The sequence below is a fragment of the Sinocyclocheilus rhinocerous genome, unplaced genomic scaffold (assembly GCF_001515625.1).
Source record: "Sinocyclocheilus rhinocerous isolate Xijiao unplaced genomic scaffold, SAMN03320098_v1.1 scaffold142, whole genome shotgun sequence".
NCBI lineage: Eukaryota > Metazoa > Chordata > Actinopteri > Cypriniformes > Cyprinidae > Sinocyclocheilus > Sinocyclocheilus rhinocerous.
Window position 1 is genome coordinate 977,435 of NW_015644380.1, and position 17,806 is coordinate 995,240.

Consider the following 17,806-nt stretch of genomic DNA (forward strand, 5'->3'; position numbering starts at 1 on the left):
AATTTCAACATGAACATGTTAATGGAAAGAAAAAACAAATGCAAAAACTACAGAAGCCCTAAAGAGCAGGGTTTTTAAAATTGTATTTTAATTGTATATACTCCCCGAGTACCCTGTTGTTTTTTTATGCTACGTGACAACAACAAAAAATGGGCAAAATGTTTTGGGGTTTTTTTGTTTTTGTTTGTTTTTTAAGTGAACAATTTTTATTTTGTGCCCATTTAGTCAATAGACTCATTTGCATCTAAATGAGAAAGATAGCAAAAGTTATTCCTTTTAAAAGATCATCTCACATTTGAAGTCAAATGAATGCGTTGGTGTTTTTCACTATCAGCAGGGCTGATTTCAGATCAGTGTAAAGGCTAGCTGTAATTGTCTATCATCAGTACTCATGGATACGAGATGTCCTGAACTCCCTCATGTGAACTATTCATCTAGACATTTAATTCTGTCTTGGTTCTTCAATATTTTGACGTATTTATTGAAATAAAAGAATTTAGAAAGAAGCGGCAAAGGAGACATCAATGTATCATGTGTGAAGTTGTTTTCAAATACCTTGAATTCATGTCATTAAAAACAACGGTTTCATTCTTCGGACTCCAGTGGCATTACATTTTTTATATTTTATGTTTTTACAATTTTCATATATTTTATAAGGAATCGTTTTTTTCACATTTTTAATGATGAGAAATATCAGAGTTGCATAGTTGTATGTCTTTAAAGCAGGTTGATTGATTGATTGATTGATTGAAAAAAATCTTTGCAATCAAATTCAAAGACAAAGAAAAAAAATTAAAAGACTGGCCTTTAAGGCAACTTTCTATAATTAAAATATATATAGAATATTAATGGTCGTATTTTTGATTTACAAACTGCAAAAACAAAGTATGAAATCTTTTATCATCACCCACGTAATCACATACACAAAAGAACAACACAAACAATAGCAGCTATAAGAAAAAGCTTGACTTTTATTTTGAAGGGACAAACTACTGTCAAATGACTTGAATGAAATGAACAGCTTTAAACTGTTAAGCGTGAAAATATATAATATGAAATAACTGCTTGGTTTTGTCTTCAGTTTCATTGAAGCGGAAAATATATACAACAAAAAAGGCAGAAGTAAGAAACACTTTGAAAAGCATCAGAGCTCAAAACATACATCAATCGTGACTAATAAATACAAATCATTTCAATTTCATCGCGATGAGGTGATACATCTTTACAAGGGAATAATAAGCTGGACTCAAATGAATGAAGCTATTAGCTTCAAGAACAGCACGTGAAGGCAAAAATAAAGCAAATACATTTCTGATTGTGCAGTTTTTGCTCTAAACGCATGTAGTACTGAGACAAATGAATGGGTCTTGCATGCAAATGCTCCTATCGGGTCAAATAGTTCTGCGCCGACAGCAGAAGTCTGGATGGACAGATATGTACATCAATTCATTTCCTCAAAACTCATTCAGAAACATACAAACTTAAATGTCTTCACTGTGAAGTGGAAACTATATGGGCAAAACAAATTTGCATAATATGATACACGTTGCATAATATATGCAGGTTTTTATCAACAAAACGTTTTTGAAACTACTAAATTTATACCCACAATTCACATTGTCAGTTGTGTTCACCCAACTAGTAAGAGTACAATCAAATTGAGCTTGGTAAATTTGTTTAGGTAGTTACATCGTAAGTAAACCCCCACTTTATGCCTGGCCAGAATACATTTTTCAAGCATAGATTTAGCTCTATTAATATATTACAAATGTTTCAATATTTGAAGAACAATGTGGATTTCATTTCTTAATAAAATAATTTGTCAATAAACAGATTAGAATTCTCTCAAATCTACAAAGTACAAAATGTTAATTCTCTATATCATAGGCAATGTCATCGGAATCTGATTTTTAATCAATAGGTATGTTATACAGCATCATCTCGTTCATTAGACAGGAAACAGCGGCTCCTCGTGTTAACAGGCACAAAGACTAATCTTTTCTTTTGTTAAACACACCTTTCTCTTTATTGCCCAAACCATGAATAAATTAAGTTCTAATGCTGAAATGCTAAACGTGAAATAACTTAACCAAAAGTGTTACTTCATAGTAATAGAATAGATTATTAAATACTTTGCAGTTGGTGCCCCTTCCTCCACAGCTGAAACATAAAGATGTGCTTCACACAGGTTAATGTAGGTGAGAAACGTGAACAAGCTGCATTATTTCCACTTCTCCCGAGCACAGTGTGGCTCAGATAATATTCAGCTGGCATTCGGAGAAAAAAAATAAATAACTTGGTAAGAATAAATAAAAGCCATTCGAAATAATGGTCGACAGATATCATGGTTACATTATGAGATATCTGCGGCGTGTAGAATAAATTAAAAGGAAAACGTTCACTTTTCTCCACCTTGTGCTGATGATCCAACACCATAAAATGGCATGAAAACAATCTTAGATTCAGAGGCGACGGGGCCGACGTGACACTGACCCATCTGCGCTCTGATTGGTTCATTTTTATCACAGATAAAGTGCTAACTGAGGAGCCTCTGGGGGATTTGTGTACCATTCGAAAATCCCAAGGAGCCGTTTTGTGGAACAGGAGTCTTCCTCTAGCTTTGCAAAAAAAAAAGTACAGACCACCATCTCAAGTCCAAAAAGAGACCCCTCCAAAAGGGGTCGTTTAAATGCTGTTTGTTTTGGTGAAAATTCTCTGAAAAAAACACCAAATAACAGCGATGGTCAAAATGCATTGCTTCTGAAAGCTAGAAAAAGTCCCTGAGATACATAATCAGCATTATGACTCTCACTGGTGCACCTTCTGAATTTATATAAATAACCTTATAATAGCAATAATGATAATAATAATGGTAAATGTTGATAATACCTCCAATGTGGGTGAGAAGTTCTTCACCTTCCTGGCCATATGTACAAATATTCAAAAATCAGTCGGCCAGACTTGTTTTTGAACTGAAATGTTAGCTGCCACAGCAATGGCAATAATGATAATAAAGATTGTTATAATAACTTAATGCTCTGCTAACATCTTAAAGGCAGATAATGCAAGTATTGATATCCTGGGATGGAGGGTCTCCATTCATAAAGTAAAGAAAAACAAAACGTATAGCATTCATTTACAATCCCCTAGTTCATTTGTACAGTGATCCTACAGGAGCCCCCATTAGACTTTTACAGACTCCATCACTGACAGCTTCATGGCGTCTTCTAGCATTTGATTGTCTGTGAAGGTGGCCGGAGGTTCTGGGACAGAATCCGACAAGCCGATCAGAGACTCCAGGAGACACGTGCCTGGGTCGGCGGCCTGCGGAAGGCTGGGGTAAGTAGGCAACTGGAACTGAAAGAAGGTGTCCATGTGTTCGTACTCCTTTAAGGAGTTGTACAACGAGCTCGGTCCAAGACAAGGAAAGCTGTCTAAGAACTCCAGGTCTGATTCGGATGACAGGCTCAGGTCCATGTAGCTGGCCGAGTGATCGATGGAGGGCGAGGGTGTGTGGGGGACGAAGGTGCTGTGGAATAGGGCGTTACCTTGATTAGCGTTCTCGTCTAAGAGCTCAGACATGGCCGTGCGGCTGTTGTCCGTCGTGTTGTCTGTCGTGCTAAAGATGCCGTAGCCCATTAACTCGCTCTTTTTCAGCTGGTAGTCGCAGTTGTTATTGTTGTTGTTGTTGTTGTTGTTGTTGTTGCGCTCCCTGACAGAACAGTCCTCATTGTCTGTGTCGCTAAAGCTTAGGATTCTCGTAAGTCCGTTTTCGTCGACGTCTAGCGGCGACTGCTCGCTCTGAGCATTTTCCGTGGATTCTAAATCCTCGCTCTGGCCTGAAGAACTAGACGAATCGGTCATGTCGCTGCTACAGCTGTTCTCTCCCGCAGCTACTAGCTCCGAGTTGAAATGAAACGTTGGTCTGTCTGGCGTGGTGCTGCTCTCTGCTGGGTGGCTTGGGGAACTGCAGTCTGGCTGATCTTCAGAGGGCGTCTCATTCTCTGGCGTGTGCTCCTCCAAACGCTTCTCTAGCTCTAGCTTCATGATAGTGTGGATGTAGTGGGTCTGAACTCGGCTGGAGTTGAACTCGATGCGGCCTTCTGTGTTCCCACAGCCATCTTTAGTGCAGCCACATGGGAAGGATGAATGGTCCATCTGTGAAGTCAATACACAGTGCATTAATGTATGAAGAAAGTATATATAAAATGCAATATACAATCTATATCAAAATACAATTATATATGGCATTTCAAACTATTTTACTTTTATAAATATAATATACTTTTAAAAGAAATACGTAATTAAGTACTTAAATTGATTTTACTTTAAGATTTAAATTGAAGGAATATTTGATAGAAATAAAAATGTAAAAAATATTTTTGTTTTTTACATTTCTTAAAATTAAAATATAAAACACTACTTTTTTTAAAGTTTGGGATTGGTAATTTTTTAATGTTTTTGAAAGAAGTCTTATGCTCACTAAGGCTGCGTTTATTTGATAAAAATATATGTTTTAATATATATTAAAATGTAATTTATTCCTGTGAATTTTCAGCAGCCATTACTCCAGTCTTCAGTGTCACGTGATTCTTCAAATATGTCTTCACTGTCACTTTTGATCAATTTAATGCATCCTTACTGAATAAATGTAATGTTGCTGGCACCATTTTCTACAGTTTGAGCTACAGGAATGAAATCTGTAAATATTACCCATAACCTTGGGATGGCTTGTTCTAAAGGAAGTCTGTCATGACTGAATCACTCACCTGACATTTGATCCCAGCCAAACTACAGCTGCAGCTCTCTGGCTCACAGAAGCCCTGGCAGTCGCATCCGCAGTCTTCTCTCGATGCACGCAACTCATGCAGTTGATGCTTCTCATCTTTATCGATTTTCTTCACGCCAGCGGCTTTGAGGATTGCGTATCTTCTCTTAGAGGGGTAGGGATGCAGGAAAGAGCCGTCATCCAAGTTTACTCCGCTGAGGTCGATTTCATCCTCTGGGATGTCATCGATAGTCAACCTGTCAGCCTCTTCTGACTCTTGGGTACCATTTTTGGTAAACTACCACAGGAAAAAGATATTTACATGACTACAACTTTAAAACCTCTCATGTCTGACAACAATTTGAGAAAATTTAACTCAAGAATACCTTCAGCTTCAGAGCTTCCAGTTTCTCCTCCCTCAATCGGTTTATGATTTTCTCTCGCCGTAGGTGGCGCTGTGCTATGGCAAACTCCGCTAACGTGTAGAAGTGCTGGGCGCTGTGCCTCTGCACCATGCCAAGGGTGCAACCTCCCCGGCTTGGCACGCTGGTGAAGCCCTGACAGCGAGGAAAGAAGAAGACCGTAACCTGGTCAAACTGCACGTTGCCTCGCCGTGTGCGCTTGGCCTTCTTCAGGATAGATGTGGCTGAGGAAAGAGAGAAAGAATGAGAGGATAAATATAAGATGTTCAGGCTTGTGGTGGACTCGAAAAGAAAACATTAAGTGGAAAACAGCGGGCGAATACATTCATGGAAATTCATGCTTGGAATTTCTTAATGGAAAATTAAGAGCACATGTCTGAAAGAGAGAAAAGAGAGTGGTGGAAAAAAAAGTCCTGTTCCTAGTATCTCATTGGGGAGTATTTGAGTAGGAAGTGTGCCAAGCCTAATGGGAAGACTTGGAGTGGGTGAGTCTCTTAGGTAAACATCAAGATCACATTAACATTGTTGTTGCATGTGCACTAAATCACCACTAGATGGCAGGCTACACACAGCAAATCAGCTCAGTGCTACAAGCATTCAGTCACACTACAAACACAATATTCCACCACTCAACATCAGAACAGATGTGCAAATAGTTCAGCTAATAGTTTTCGGTCTGATCCAGTCATATGCGAAGACAACTGCATTCCTCTTCACTAGTGTCTGACAAACAATCCACCCAGGAATTTCCCCTTGGCACTGAAGTGTGCCGGGAGAGTAAAGCATCCAAAATCACAACCCAGCGGCTGGATGATCTGGAAGTTTGAGGTTTTTGGAAGTGGTGAGGGCTATTTAATAACATAAACCCCATCTTTATATGAGACGGACCATCTGTCCGCACTTTCCTTGAAAATTATTCCTACAACCAGCCAAAAATCTGCATTTACTGAATCAGATGGCTAAACCATCTCAAAGGGAGGAATTTTCTTCTTGAAAAAAGAAAACCATATTTTTTCACTCGTAAATTCCTTGTCCTCTGTGCTGGAATACTATGTCGAATTGTTAGCCTCTGTGAAAGAGAAGCACATTCTCCCTTGGGGCCACCAGCTCACCGATTGTTATCTGAAGGGAATGAAGGAGATGGCTCTCACTGTCCCTACAGCTGGTTTATATTAGACTTGCAATGGTGGGAACTCATCCTCGCACGTTTTCCTAAGCTTGTGCAAATACGTTTTGCTCATCTAATGAAAAAAATGATGTCTGATGGAAATCACAAATGCTCTCATATGCCCTCATATATGGACTGGACCATCTCAGAAATTCAACACCATGTTATTGTTTGAAGAACAGAGCAGCTTTATGTATTATTGGTGATTTTAAGAATTAAGAGTAAACAAGCACTGACTTCTCAGTGACATCTCAGTTATGCAATAAGGCTGGTGATTCTGGTGACTTTATCCATCTAATATGCTCAAAAATTTATGCTCTGTGGATGTTAGTCAGGGTTGAGGCATGTTTTATTTTAAGTCAATGAAAACGAGGCATTGAGGGACACACAAACAGCGTGTTCAGTGGTTTGTACTTTTGTACTTCATTATGCAACACTGAAAAGACATCCAAAAGCTCCAGAAAACATGGTTTGTGAATATTAGACAAGTGCAAGCTACTGAACAGACTGTACACTACTGTTCAAAAGTTTGTGTCAATAAGATATTTTAAGAAATAATTACTTTTATTCAGCAAGGATGCATTAAATTGATCTAAAGGGACACGAAAGACATTCATGTTACAAAGACTTATATTTTTTTATTTAAAATGCTGTTCTTTTGAACTTTCTATTATTATTTTCTAATATCAAAGACTCCTCAAAAGAAAAAAGTAGTATGCTTCCACAAAAAAATTAAGCATAAAAAACACTTACTGACCACAAACATTTGAATGGTAGTATGTCTGTCACTCATGGCTCCACCCCCACCCCATTCTCATCAAATTAAATATGCCATCTACCCTAACAATGCTCCATTCTGACTTTGTTTCATAAACACAAGCAGACAGCGGTATCGTTTCCCTTCCTCTTCTCTTCATCCTTGCCTTCCTGCTCCACGCCCCTCTGCATTTCTCAGCACCTGTGCTGGGTTCATGCCCGGTGCTCAGACAAAGCTCTGCGTTCATTCTGTCTCTGTCACATGGCACGCTCGCTGGATCCCTGCCCTGCCATCCTGGGAAACTCACAACTCTTTGCTATCCATTCCCTGACTCACCCCAACAACCTGGATAAAGGGCCTGGAGGAGGTGACCTCGTGAATGGGGCATGCATCAAAACATCCTGTGTAATTAGTTGCATCCATGCAATTAATCTTGCACCCTCCTGCATCTCAATAACACCTTATCAGGTAGAACACAAGGTTGAGATAAGCCTTGCAGACCTTATGCATGAGAAATAACAATGGGAATAGGAGTTTGACGATTCCACCTTAACCCTTTCACGCGTAAATTTAAAATATTCTAACTGACCCCCCAGCGTGAGTTTTTTTAGGTGACCGTTATTTTAGAATGTATTGCCTTATTATTTTCATGGCGACGCATGCTTGTTACGTGACACACTGCAGCCACTATGAATGGGTGCCGTCAAAATGAGAGTCAATGGGAGTCATGAGTTTCTTACAAACACACAGCTTTTCACATCACAAGACTTATTGACTGGAGTTGTGTCGATCGCTTGTGGATTATTGTGATGTTTTTATCAGCTGTTTGGACTCTCATTCTGACGGCACCCATCCACTGCAGAGGATCCATTTGTGAGCAAGTGATGTAATGCTAAATTTCTCGAAATCTGTTACGATGAATAAACAAACTCCTCTGCATCTTGGATGGGCTAAGCGCGAGTAAATTTTCAACTAATTTTCATTTTTGGGTGAACTATTCCATTAAAAAAAGAACCACTTCTCAACCTTAATCAGAGAATAAATGAGTAGTTCAAGGGGGGAAACTCACTGTTTAAGGATGTTGCTTGGGAGCTGGGGTTGCTGGGGGTTGAATCCAGGGTGTCAGAGTAGCAGCTCTCCCCATCCGAGTCCCACTCCGAGTAGGCAGAGGAGGAGAGAGAGGAAGGGGAGGAGGAAGAGTAACACGGGTCCTCCTCCACCTCCTCATACTTCCTTTTGAGAACCCCGCTCATGGCGCTAGCGTTTGGTGATCTGTGGGAAACAAGCAAAGACAGAAAAGCATTACAAGAGTGTTAAAGGGGCAAAAATGAAAGTTGCACTTTCATGCAATCTGCCTTTGACCATCAGCTAATTTGTTTTGCTATGGAAATGGCATCGATATTGCAAGCAGTGCTTAGATGTTATCGGCCAATGTAAAACTTTTATTGTCCTCATAGCAGCTAAATGTCCAGTGAGGTTTTTAAATACAGGCTATGAGCAGCTGACAAGCAGCGGATAACGCTTTATGCCGCCTCTGAGCGGCGAGGAAAACAGTAAGCAATCAATCACGTCCTGCTGCTGCAAGTCAACAATTACCAGACCCTTCACCCACTTCTAAATCCAATTGCTTAGACAAATACATTGATTAGGATGGGGGTTGATTACATAGCCAAATTAGTGTGGAGGGTAAATTTAGGTTACCCCTCTCAAAAAAACACATCCTAAAGCCGGTAGGGGCAATTACGCTTTACACAGCTACTAAATGCATTTTATGAGACTCTGTAGTAAATGTGTGTACAGCTTGGCACAGTAAACAGGTTTATGTAAGCCCAGACTGCATTTGTCGCTGCTCCTGTGGAGAGGTTGCTTATTGGGCAATAAAAGCAATCAATCATTTGCAGGAAGAGTCTAGCCGGTGCCCAGCAGCTTTTAAGGGTCAGAGCCGGTGCAGCACAGTGGCGTTTACACAAAACCATCATTTGATACTGGCAGCTGTGGACTCGTTTGTTTCTCTGCCCTGAGATAAACCCCAGTCAGCTAGTTCACCTCAGGCCTCTCACTGCACTCCACAGCTCAGATACGTTCATGCTGAAACAGGCAGAATGGACGTAAGGAAGGAAGGAAGGAGGGAAAGAAGGAAAAAAAGGAAAGGGTTTGAAAGATGAGTTTTCACTGCTGCTTGAAGTGAACAGAAAAAAATAAAAACTTAAGATGTGACAGCTAGTCATTAGTCAGTACTAGAATTATATCCTATGCTAACTGGACTAAGAAAAGGCATTTTTTCCCCAGAAGCCTAAGTGATAATAAGTAGTAAATAAGTGTTTTAGAACAAGGATTGATCCCAGCAAGACAGCCACTTCAAAGAAAAAGTGACAGACGGTCGTGACTGGCAGATTATATAGCTCATGATTTTGGTCTATGGTGTGTCATCGACAAAATAAAATAAAGAGCCAAATGGCACTGAATCATCCCTGCCATACAGAGTGTGACTAACACAATATGACTCAATAGTAGTCTGCTATTTGTCTAATAATCAACCCTTGGCACTTAATTTTACATTATCAAAGCGTATGTGTACTAATACTTTTTGGTGTCACTGTATTTAAAAAGTTGGAGTTCAAATTGACCACTCTAATTAATGTACTTATCAGTGTTAGTCAATAATGCATTTGCGTAACAATACAGAACAATGTTGTTTAAAAAAATGCTATACCTAGAAAACTACAAAATATATATATATATATTTTTTTTTTACACATTATAATGTTGTGATGTCTGAATTCAATTGTAGCATTTTTAAATAATACTTTTAGTTTTAAATGTTTTACTTTTAATTTACACAAAGCTAAATAGTGTAGAATTTTAATACTGGTGATTTTTCATTATTGGACATAACAGGAACTTAATATCTGTTCATCCCTGATCTTCAGACACGAGTATGTAGACTTTCTATTCCCACAGGTTGCTTTGTTTACGAGCAGAACTTCTATCTCTGTGCATGTGTATTTCACACATTAGTGTTGCAGTCACAAATGTGCCAGACACCGAGGGGACGTCTGTGCTGTCTGCACATTCAGCAGTGTCTCCCCGGCTGCTTAATATCACTGCCAAAAAGCACAAGGTGAGTCTTTATCTTCGTCTGAACCTGACAATATCTTCCACGAGTCAAACTTATCTGCTCGTGCAACATCAGCCGAAAGCAAACAATCCTCAAACCCTGACAAGAGGAAATATAGTTGGAACGTTATGCAATAGTTTGTTATAATCAGACATGGGTTTTAAACGGACAAATGACACAGCAATCAACTGACTTGCCTGAAAACAGCAGTAGAGGCGAAGGACATAATCAATTTTTATTGCAAACAGTATGTGTCCAGATCTGTCCTCATTTGCATGTGGACAGAGCCAGCACAGGGAGCGTGAACCCTTACATGCTACGTCTTGATTGAAAACAAGTAGCTTTTTGCACAGACAAGCCCACAGACCTCAGCAGGAACATCTTTTTATGCAAACGGCAAGATGACGAGAGAGACCTTGACACTTGACTTTCGCCACACATGTGGAGAAGACTGCAAACAATGAAGAATTCACCCTCATCTGCTCATTTGACTAGTAAATTGCCTTTTGCCTTCTCCCACCGTCACGTTTCTAGACACAATCCACTCATGCTTTGTACAAGAAACCACCTGCAAATGGTATCTGGTGCTCGTTCTTGACAGAGTTTACCTTCACATTCAACAAACATCACAACTACTCATTTAAACGAGAAAAGGAGACAATCCCTGAGGACGATATGCATGCCTACCAAGCAGAGGAGTTTTAATTAAGGACTCTGGACAGTGAGGAGAGGGGGAGGATGGCACAGAGGGGGAAGAGAGAGTGTGCGAAACCTGGGTGTTAGAAGTGGGTCATTGTCTCTTGACTGCAGCCTACCTGACACACTGATTTGTTCATCTTGCTTAACGGGCAGAAACAATGACGACAAGCCAATCCCAGGAACAAGAGAGAGGGGATGCAGGGGGCTCAGCTGGAGGTCAATCTGGAGCTTGTCCTCTTGCGCTCCAACATCAGCGGCGACTAGATATACGAGCGAGAATCTCACAAATAAAAATGAGCAGTCAAAACACACATAAATCCACAATAGAGCACGTCTGGATTTCACATCCAGGCAGGAGCTGTCACCGGCGAAGTATCCCAGAAGCTCCGAGCAGGTGAAACGTTCGCACAGGAGCATAAATAATGCAGGGCTGCCATTCCAATAAAGGCAGTGCACTGATGAGGTATTCTCAATGCTGTTGTCACTAAGAAAGGTGGAAATAAATCACGAGCAGAAAGCGAGAATGGCCACAAAAGAAGCAGACTGCTGAAACCGGATCTTTATCCGTTGTCGGCAGGCTCATTGCAGTTTAGTGTAGCATAAACTTCTTGAACTCCCCCGCTGTCGCTGTCCTGCTTCCAAAAAGCATAAAAAACATTGAGCAGCCTGTCTGCAAACAGTGGAATCCCGACCTGATCTTATGCCTTATCTTATTATCTGGTTGACTTTGCCCCTCCAGCTCACGGCTTCCATCCTGAAGATAATCAGCAGCGTGTACCTCTAAAAAGTGTGACTATGATAACAGGCTGCGAAATATGGTGTAAAAACCCTTGCGAGATAAATGGAATTAAATCCAGATTCCACAACTCCACCAGAGTGAAAGAAACTCTCCCCCTGCTGGTCAGCCCTTAAGAACTGCAGTCAGGGGGAGTCATGTGTTGTGCCGATCATCACTCTAGATGTTCAACTATGCCAGAGACATTCTGTTCCTGAACCTCAACCCATGCAGAGTACACATTCATCCCAAATAGGAGCGCGCACTGATGTTGGAGGAGGGTAGCCGGCGAGAACTTTAAACAAATAAATAATGCAATGTCTCCAGCCCACAGGAATTCTCCCCTGGCAACGGCGACACATTCTGTAATAGTCTATCTATCCCAGATGTGTCTGTATAGTCCAGACCACTATTGCCCAAGAGGAACCACCTCAGACAGAAACATCTATAAAAACACCTAATGGGGCGTCACGAGTCATCAAAGATTACATTATTAGGGTGGAGATGAACACTTGTCTCACAGGCCTCTCAAGAACAGCTGTATGGACTCTCTTCATCATAGTGTGCATTTCCAAATTTGAAATACACAGACAAAGATTTATAAGAGTACAAAAGTTTACTTTACTGATATCCAAAGTGAAATTTAGTATCTAACTAACCACAAAAGACAATTCTGACTTAATTGGTTTTCAAGTGGTTTTTAAACTGGGGAAAACATAAATAATAATAATAAGAAGAAGAAGAAGAATAAATTAAACTAAAATAAATATATGAAATTATTGAAATAAAAAAAATGTTTTTAAATTATTTAAATAATACATCTAACAGTAGAGTACTATAGTAAGTAGAAGAAAAAAACCTTTACAGAAAGAATTGTGGCCTTAATTTTAGGATCAATCATATTAGGATGATCATATTTGGGGGTCTGAGGCAACTGAAAGATTGAAAACCTTTTACTTACACTTTCAGAGGTATAAAAAATAATATACATCTTAAAACACCCTATGAAAGTTATTTCACCGTTTTGAGTGAATCGTTCCTCACATTTTAAGTCAACGAGTGGAAAATATGATCACTCAAGAAACTGCCTAAACTGAAAGGAGATATTTCCATCACACATGGAACAATTTGCATCAATATCCGAAATGCAAACTTCCAACAGTGCGCAAAGTGTAGCTTCCTCGAGAAGTCATCATCATGAGTTTGTTCTGACTAACTTAATGGTGGCAAAGACAACTAGCCATCTTTACCAGTCTCTTAAGACTCCCAAGGGAGTGAGAGTGAGTGAGTGAGTGTGTGTGTGTGTGTGTGTGTGTATGTGTGTGTGAGAGTGTGAGACTATGGTGGGGGAGCTCAGGGGTCAGCAGCTCATGTCTGGGGCACTCACAAGCTGGGAGGAATGCTAGAGTGACAAAACAGATGGGATCCCTCTGCTTCTCTGTTTTAGAGACATCAGGAACTCAACCTCCCCCAATACAACTGCACAAATACCACACACTGAACTATCCCAAATAGGAACAACACCCAGTCTGAGGGTGGGAGCTTAACAAAAAGATGAAGTTGTGATGTACACTAATGATGTTGACATCATCTCATTTAAAAGGTATGGCTGGTTTAAATGAGACATGTGAAGACTCTTAAGAAAAGAGGGAAGGAAACTACCCAGACATGTCACTTAAACCAGTTGACTGATTCACTAGTAAGGGCTGATTTCAATGACCATGACACACGTGCAAATTCACACCTCATTAACCCACAACTACGTAAACAAAATAATGTTTATCTTTTATGGGTCCTATTTGATAAGTTTAACGTGCACTCCAATTCAAAACAACACTGTCGTTTTATAGAAAACACTGCCACTTCTGACCAGTGCACCTTGAGAGACAAACACATTTTAAAAGACATGAAACACAATAAAAGACTTACTAAGGTTGAGCATGTAGGTGGAGTAAGTAAGCAAAATTCGACAGGCAATATTAATTATTCCCACAAACAATCCAAGTGAGGTCGCTCGACTCGCGCGAGAGACGAATCTGCGCTCGCTCACATGGAAGCAGTCTATGGACATAAACCACAACATAAACTTTCAAAACGTACACGAGTACGCGAAGAAGATCATAATAACAAGCGCTGCGAGCTGGTATTTTGACAATATACCGAAACGCTTGAACTAAAGTTTACATACAAGCTCATAAGTGAATGCAATAACTTCCACTCTCAAACATTCGATTTCAATCTGCTTACAGGCAGGGACTGGGAATTACCTCACAAAAGAATCCAGTGAATATGTATTTCACGAACTCAACAGCAATTAACAAACGAGTGTGGATGAGCACATCAGGTTACATTTTCACTTATTCCAATCACGCCGTGCACAAAGTGTCAATTGTTAAGTCGCCTCTCGTGATGAGCCTCAGACCCGCATTCAGCCTCTCAGGCACCCGCGGTGACGTCACCGAGGACTGGAAGTGCTTGTGAGGCTGAGCGCAGATCTGCAGGCACACTGTTGAAATGATGCGGTCTGGCACCTTAAGGAGTCGCTCGCGCTTCAGAAGACACACCAGCACTATGAACGTGAACGAGGAATGCACTCGACACATACACACATCCAAACCAGCAATTACGGCTTATCGGATACACACACATAGGGTCCACTATGCTGGAATCCTGCCAATGGATCCGATCAGAACCGCCAACAGCTGCTGATGAGAATGATCTTTTAATCAAACCCAGCGACTGTTTGACAGAGAAGACGCTTATATTTACTACACGATACACTTAAGCATCTGCGTTTAAATAATACATCGTTTAAGAGTTTATTAGTGAAACCAAATGTATACACGAGTGTATAGGCTACATTAAAAAGGCAATAATGGTAAATAATGTAAACTTTAGTTAGTTTTTTCTTCTTCTATGTCACAGCAGCTTACAACAGTATCATTCGCTTTACCTTCGCTATTTGAAATAGTTACACAACACATTTTATCTGTTTACACTGGCCGACAAAAGAACACTGAAACTATCTGGCTGGACTCCAGAACCGAGGTTTGCCGATTAGACACATTACAAGTGCAGCGTTAAACAGCGCGAACCTCCGCTACTCACCAATAACGTGTCCGATCAGCATTAGTATATCACAATAGGGAAAAAGAAGAAGCGGTAATAATCCAAGTGATACGAATCCTTCACAAATCATTCTAATATGCTGATTTATAATCAATCTTGGAAACAGTTGTGCTGCTTAATATTTTTTGGGGACCTGTGATATTTTTTCAGGATTCTTTGATAAATAAAAAGTTAAAATGTTTTTTTTCTGTATTTTCGATCAAATAAATACATCCTTGATGAGCATAAGAGACTCCATTAAAAAACAAGGTCAATTATTTATTAGGTTTATAATATAGGCCTAACATAATATATCAAAACAAACTGAAGCATTTAAACTGAGATCTGTAAGTTAAATATATTTTTAAAAAACGTGAAATTGAATTCTTCTATAGCTATCTAAACGTCCCATGAAGTACAGTTTGCACAATACACCTGTGTGTGACTGTAAATGTCTCTGAGTTTTGTTACCGTTCTGTGCCCATCATCCACTATTTCCAGCACTTAATCAAGCCACTCTTCTTTAATACATGATGATGTTTTATTTCACATGTCATTGCGTTTGCGTTGGCTCTCGATTTGAGCTATTTCGTCCGCAACCACTGAAGTATTCGGTTTCTAGAAACCTGTAAACCGCATTCACCGGTTCTAACTCTATAGAGATATCAACTCTATAGCGGTTTACCTGAGCATCCTGAGCATTTCGCTTTCGCAAATGGCTTTCCCAACTATTTTTTGCACGCGAGCGCAGCTTAGAGGGAACAGAGGGAACAGGGGTCCCGTAAAGAGCATTATCATTCTCCAGCCCAAAACAAATAGGCAGGTCTGATGGCATGCTGAGAATCACAGATCTGCTGTTGTTGCAAATCAAACTGTTAGACTAAGCTGTGCTCAAATCACTACTCGAGCACGTATATAGCTAATGTTGCTGTTTACATGAGTACTTCTGTGTTCATGTTGCTAATAGGTGTTTACTTATCTTTTTTTTTTAGATAGTCTGTTCCTGATAAACTTGACTGTCGCCTACATGCTTTTAGACACTGTTCAAGCATTTCTACTGTAGATAGTCTGCCTTTTGGTACTTTGTCACTTCTCTACTCAACTCCCGCCAGCAAAACCACTAATATCTGTTAGCGTTAAAGAGATTGGTTGACTCTTGCTGTGTCACTGTGGTCTTCAGCTGACAAAATCTGTTAAAGAGAGAAACAGAAACACAGTGTGCTTCCAAAGAAAGGCATTACTGTTACATGCAATAATATTGATAGAAGATGGTTCAGGACATGAAAGAACTCATCACAAATTCCTAAGATGGAAAAAGTTCAAGGGATGAACACTGATACTCACAAATGTTTGTCTTCTCTTCCAAGAAAAGAAGCCTCGGGAGGGGGAGGGGAATGATTTTGCCAGGGCCACTGGCTCAGGCCTGCATATATTACCCTATGTCTTTAAAAGTGTGCCAGAGACTTTACCGCAGAGGACGCCCCACATCGAGAACAATAATGGCCCTCAATGCTTACCATCTGCAGGGAGATAAAAGCCATTGCTGCACGTGTTCTTGGCAGCACCTCACATGAACTGACTCGGGCTCATATACCTCACTGAATACATTAGAAAACAAGTGCACACTGAAGTTTCACATTCAGGTTTAGAAGGGAAAGCTCACCCAACAATTCTGTAAATATATAGTCATTCTCATGTTATTCCAAACCACACTAATTAAATTTTATAAATTAAAAGAATTTTTTGAAGAATACACTGGAAACTCTAAATATAAAATAAAATAAAACCACACAAAGCTACTGTATCTAGTCACATGACTTAGAATAAAGTGCATGACACATATGATAACTTTTTGTTTGTTTGTTTGTTTGTCTATTTAAAAACTTGTTCTGTGCCCATCATCCGCTATTTCCAGCACTTAATCAAGCCACTCTTCTTTAATACATGATGATGTTTTATTTCACATGTCATTGCGTTTGCGTTGGCTCTCGATTTGAGCTATTTCGTCCGCAACCATTAAAATATTCGGTTTCTACAGCGACTCATTTGGCGCACATCATTCTCTTTCTATGAAACCTGTAAACCGCATTCACCGGTTCTAACTCTATAGAGATATCAACTCTATAGCGGTTTACCTGAGCATTGCAATTCATTCGCTTTCGCAAATGGCTTTCCCAACTATTTTTTGCACGCGAGCGCAGCTTAGAGGGAACATTGGTCCTCGGGGTCCCGTAAAGAGCATTATCATTCTCCAGCCCAAAACAAATAGGCAGGTCTGATGGCATGCTGAGAATCACAGATCTGCTGTTGTTGCAAATCAAACTGTTAGACTAAGCTGTGCTCAAATCACTACTCGAGCACGTATATAGCTAATGTTGCTGTTTACATGAGTACTTCTGTGTTCATGTTGCTAATAGGTGTTTACTTATCTTTTTTTTTTAGATAGTCTGTTCCTGATAAACTTGACTGTCGCCTACATGCTTTTAGACACTGTTCAAGCATTTCTACTGTAGATAGTCTGCCTTTTGGTACTTTGTCACTTCTCTACTCAACTCCCGCCAGCAAAACCACTAATATCTGTTAGCGTTAAAGAGATTGGTTGACTCTTGCTGTGTCACTGTGGTCTTCAGTTGAAAAACTTGTTAAAGAGAGAAACAGAAATGCAGTGTGCTTACAAAATAAAGTTACACACAATAATATTAATAAAAGATGGTTCAGGACATGAAAGAACTCATCACAAATTCCTAAGATGGAAAAAGTTCAAGGGATGAACACTGATACTCACAAATGTTTGTCTTCTCTTCCAAGAAAAGAAGCCTCGGGAGGGGGAGGGGAATGATTTTGCCAGGGCCACTGGCTCAGGCCTGCATATATTACCCTATGTCTTTAAAAGTGTGCCAGAGACTTTACCGCAGAGGACGCCCCACATCGAGAACAATAATGGCCCTCAATGCTTACCATCTGCAGGGAGATAAAAGCCATTGCTGCACG

General features: G+C 40.0%; 1 protein-coding gene across 3 annotated transcripts; it reads right to left on the reverse strand.

Moving 5' to 3' along the window:
* Positions 1–951: 951 nt before the first annotated feature.
* On the reverse strand, positions 952–14,892 carry LOC107758304 (cysteine/serine-rich nuclear protein 1-like). 3 transcript variants are annotated; one of them, XM_016576017.1, is made up of 5 exons: positions 14,816–14,892; positions 8,185–8,387; positions 5,155–5,414; positions 4,770–5,066; positions 952–4,158 (listed from the first exon to the last, which is right to left on the reverse strand). In XM_016576017.1, exons 2-5 carry the CDS (start codon positions 8,366–8,368, stop codon positions 3,184–3,186), a joined length of 1,716 nt encoding a protein of 571 aa, XP_016431503.1. In that variant the 5' UTR covers positions 8,369–8,387; positions 14,816–14,892; the 3' UTR covers positions 952–3,183. The 3 variants fall into 3 exon arrangements, with proteins under 3 accessions (XP_016431503.1, XP_016431505.1, XP_016431504.1); XM_016576019.1 differs by lacking the exon at positions 14,816–14,892 and adding an exon at positions 13,975–14,498; XM_016576018.1 differs by lacking the exon at positions 14,816–14,892 and adding an exon at positions 11,049–12,423.
* Between the last annotated feature and the right edge of the window lie 2,914 nt (positions 14,893–17,806).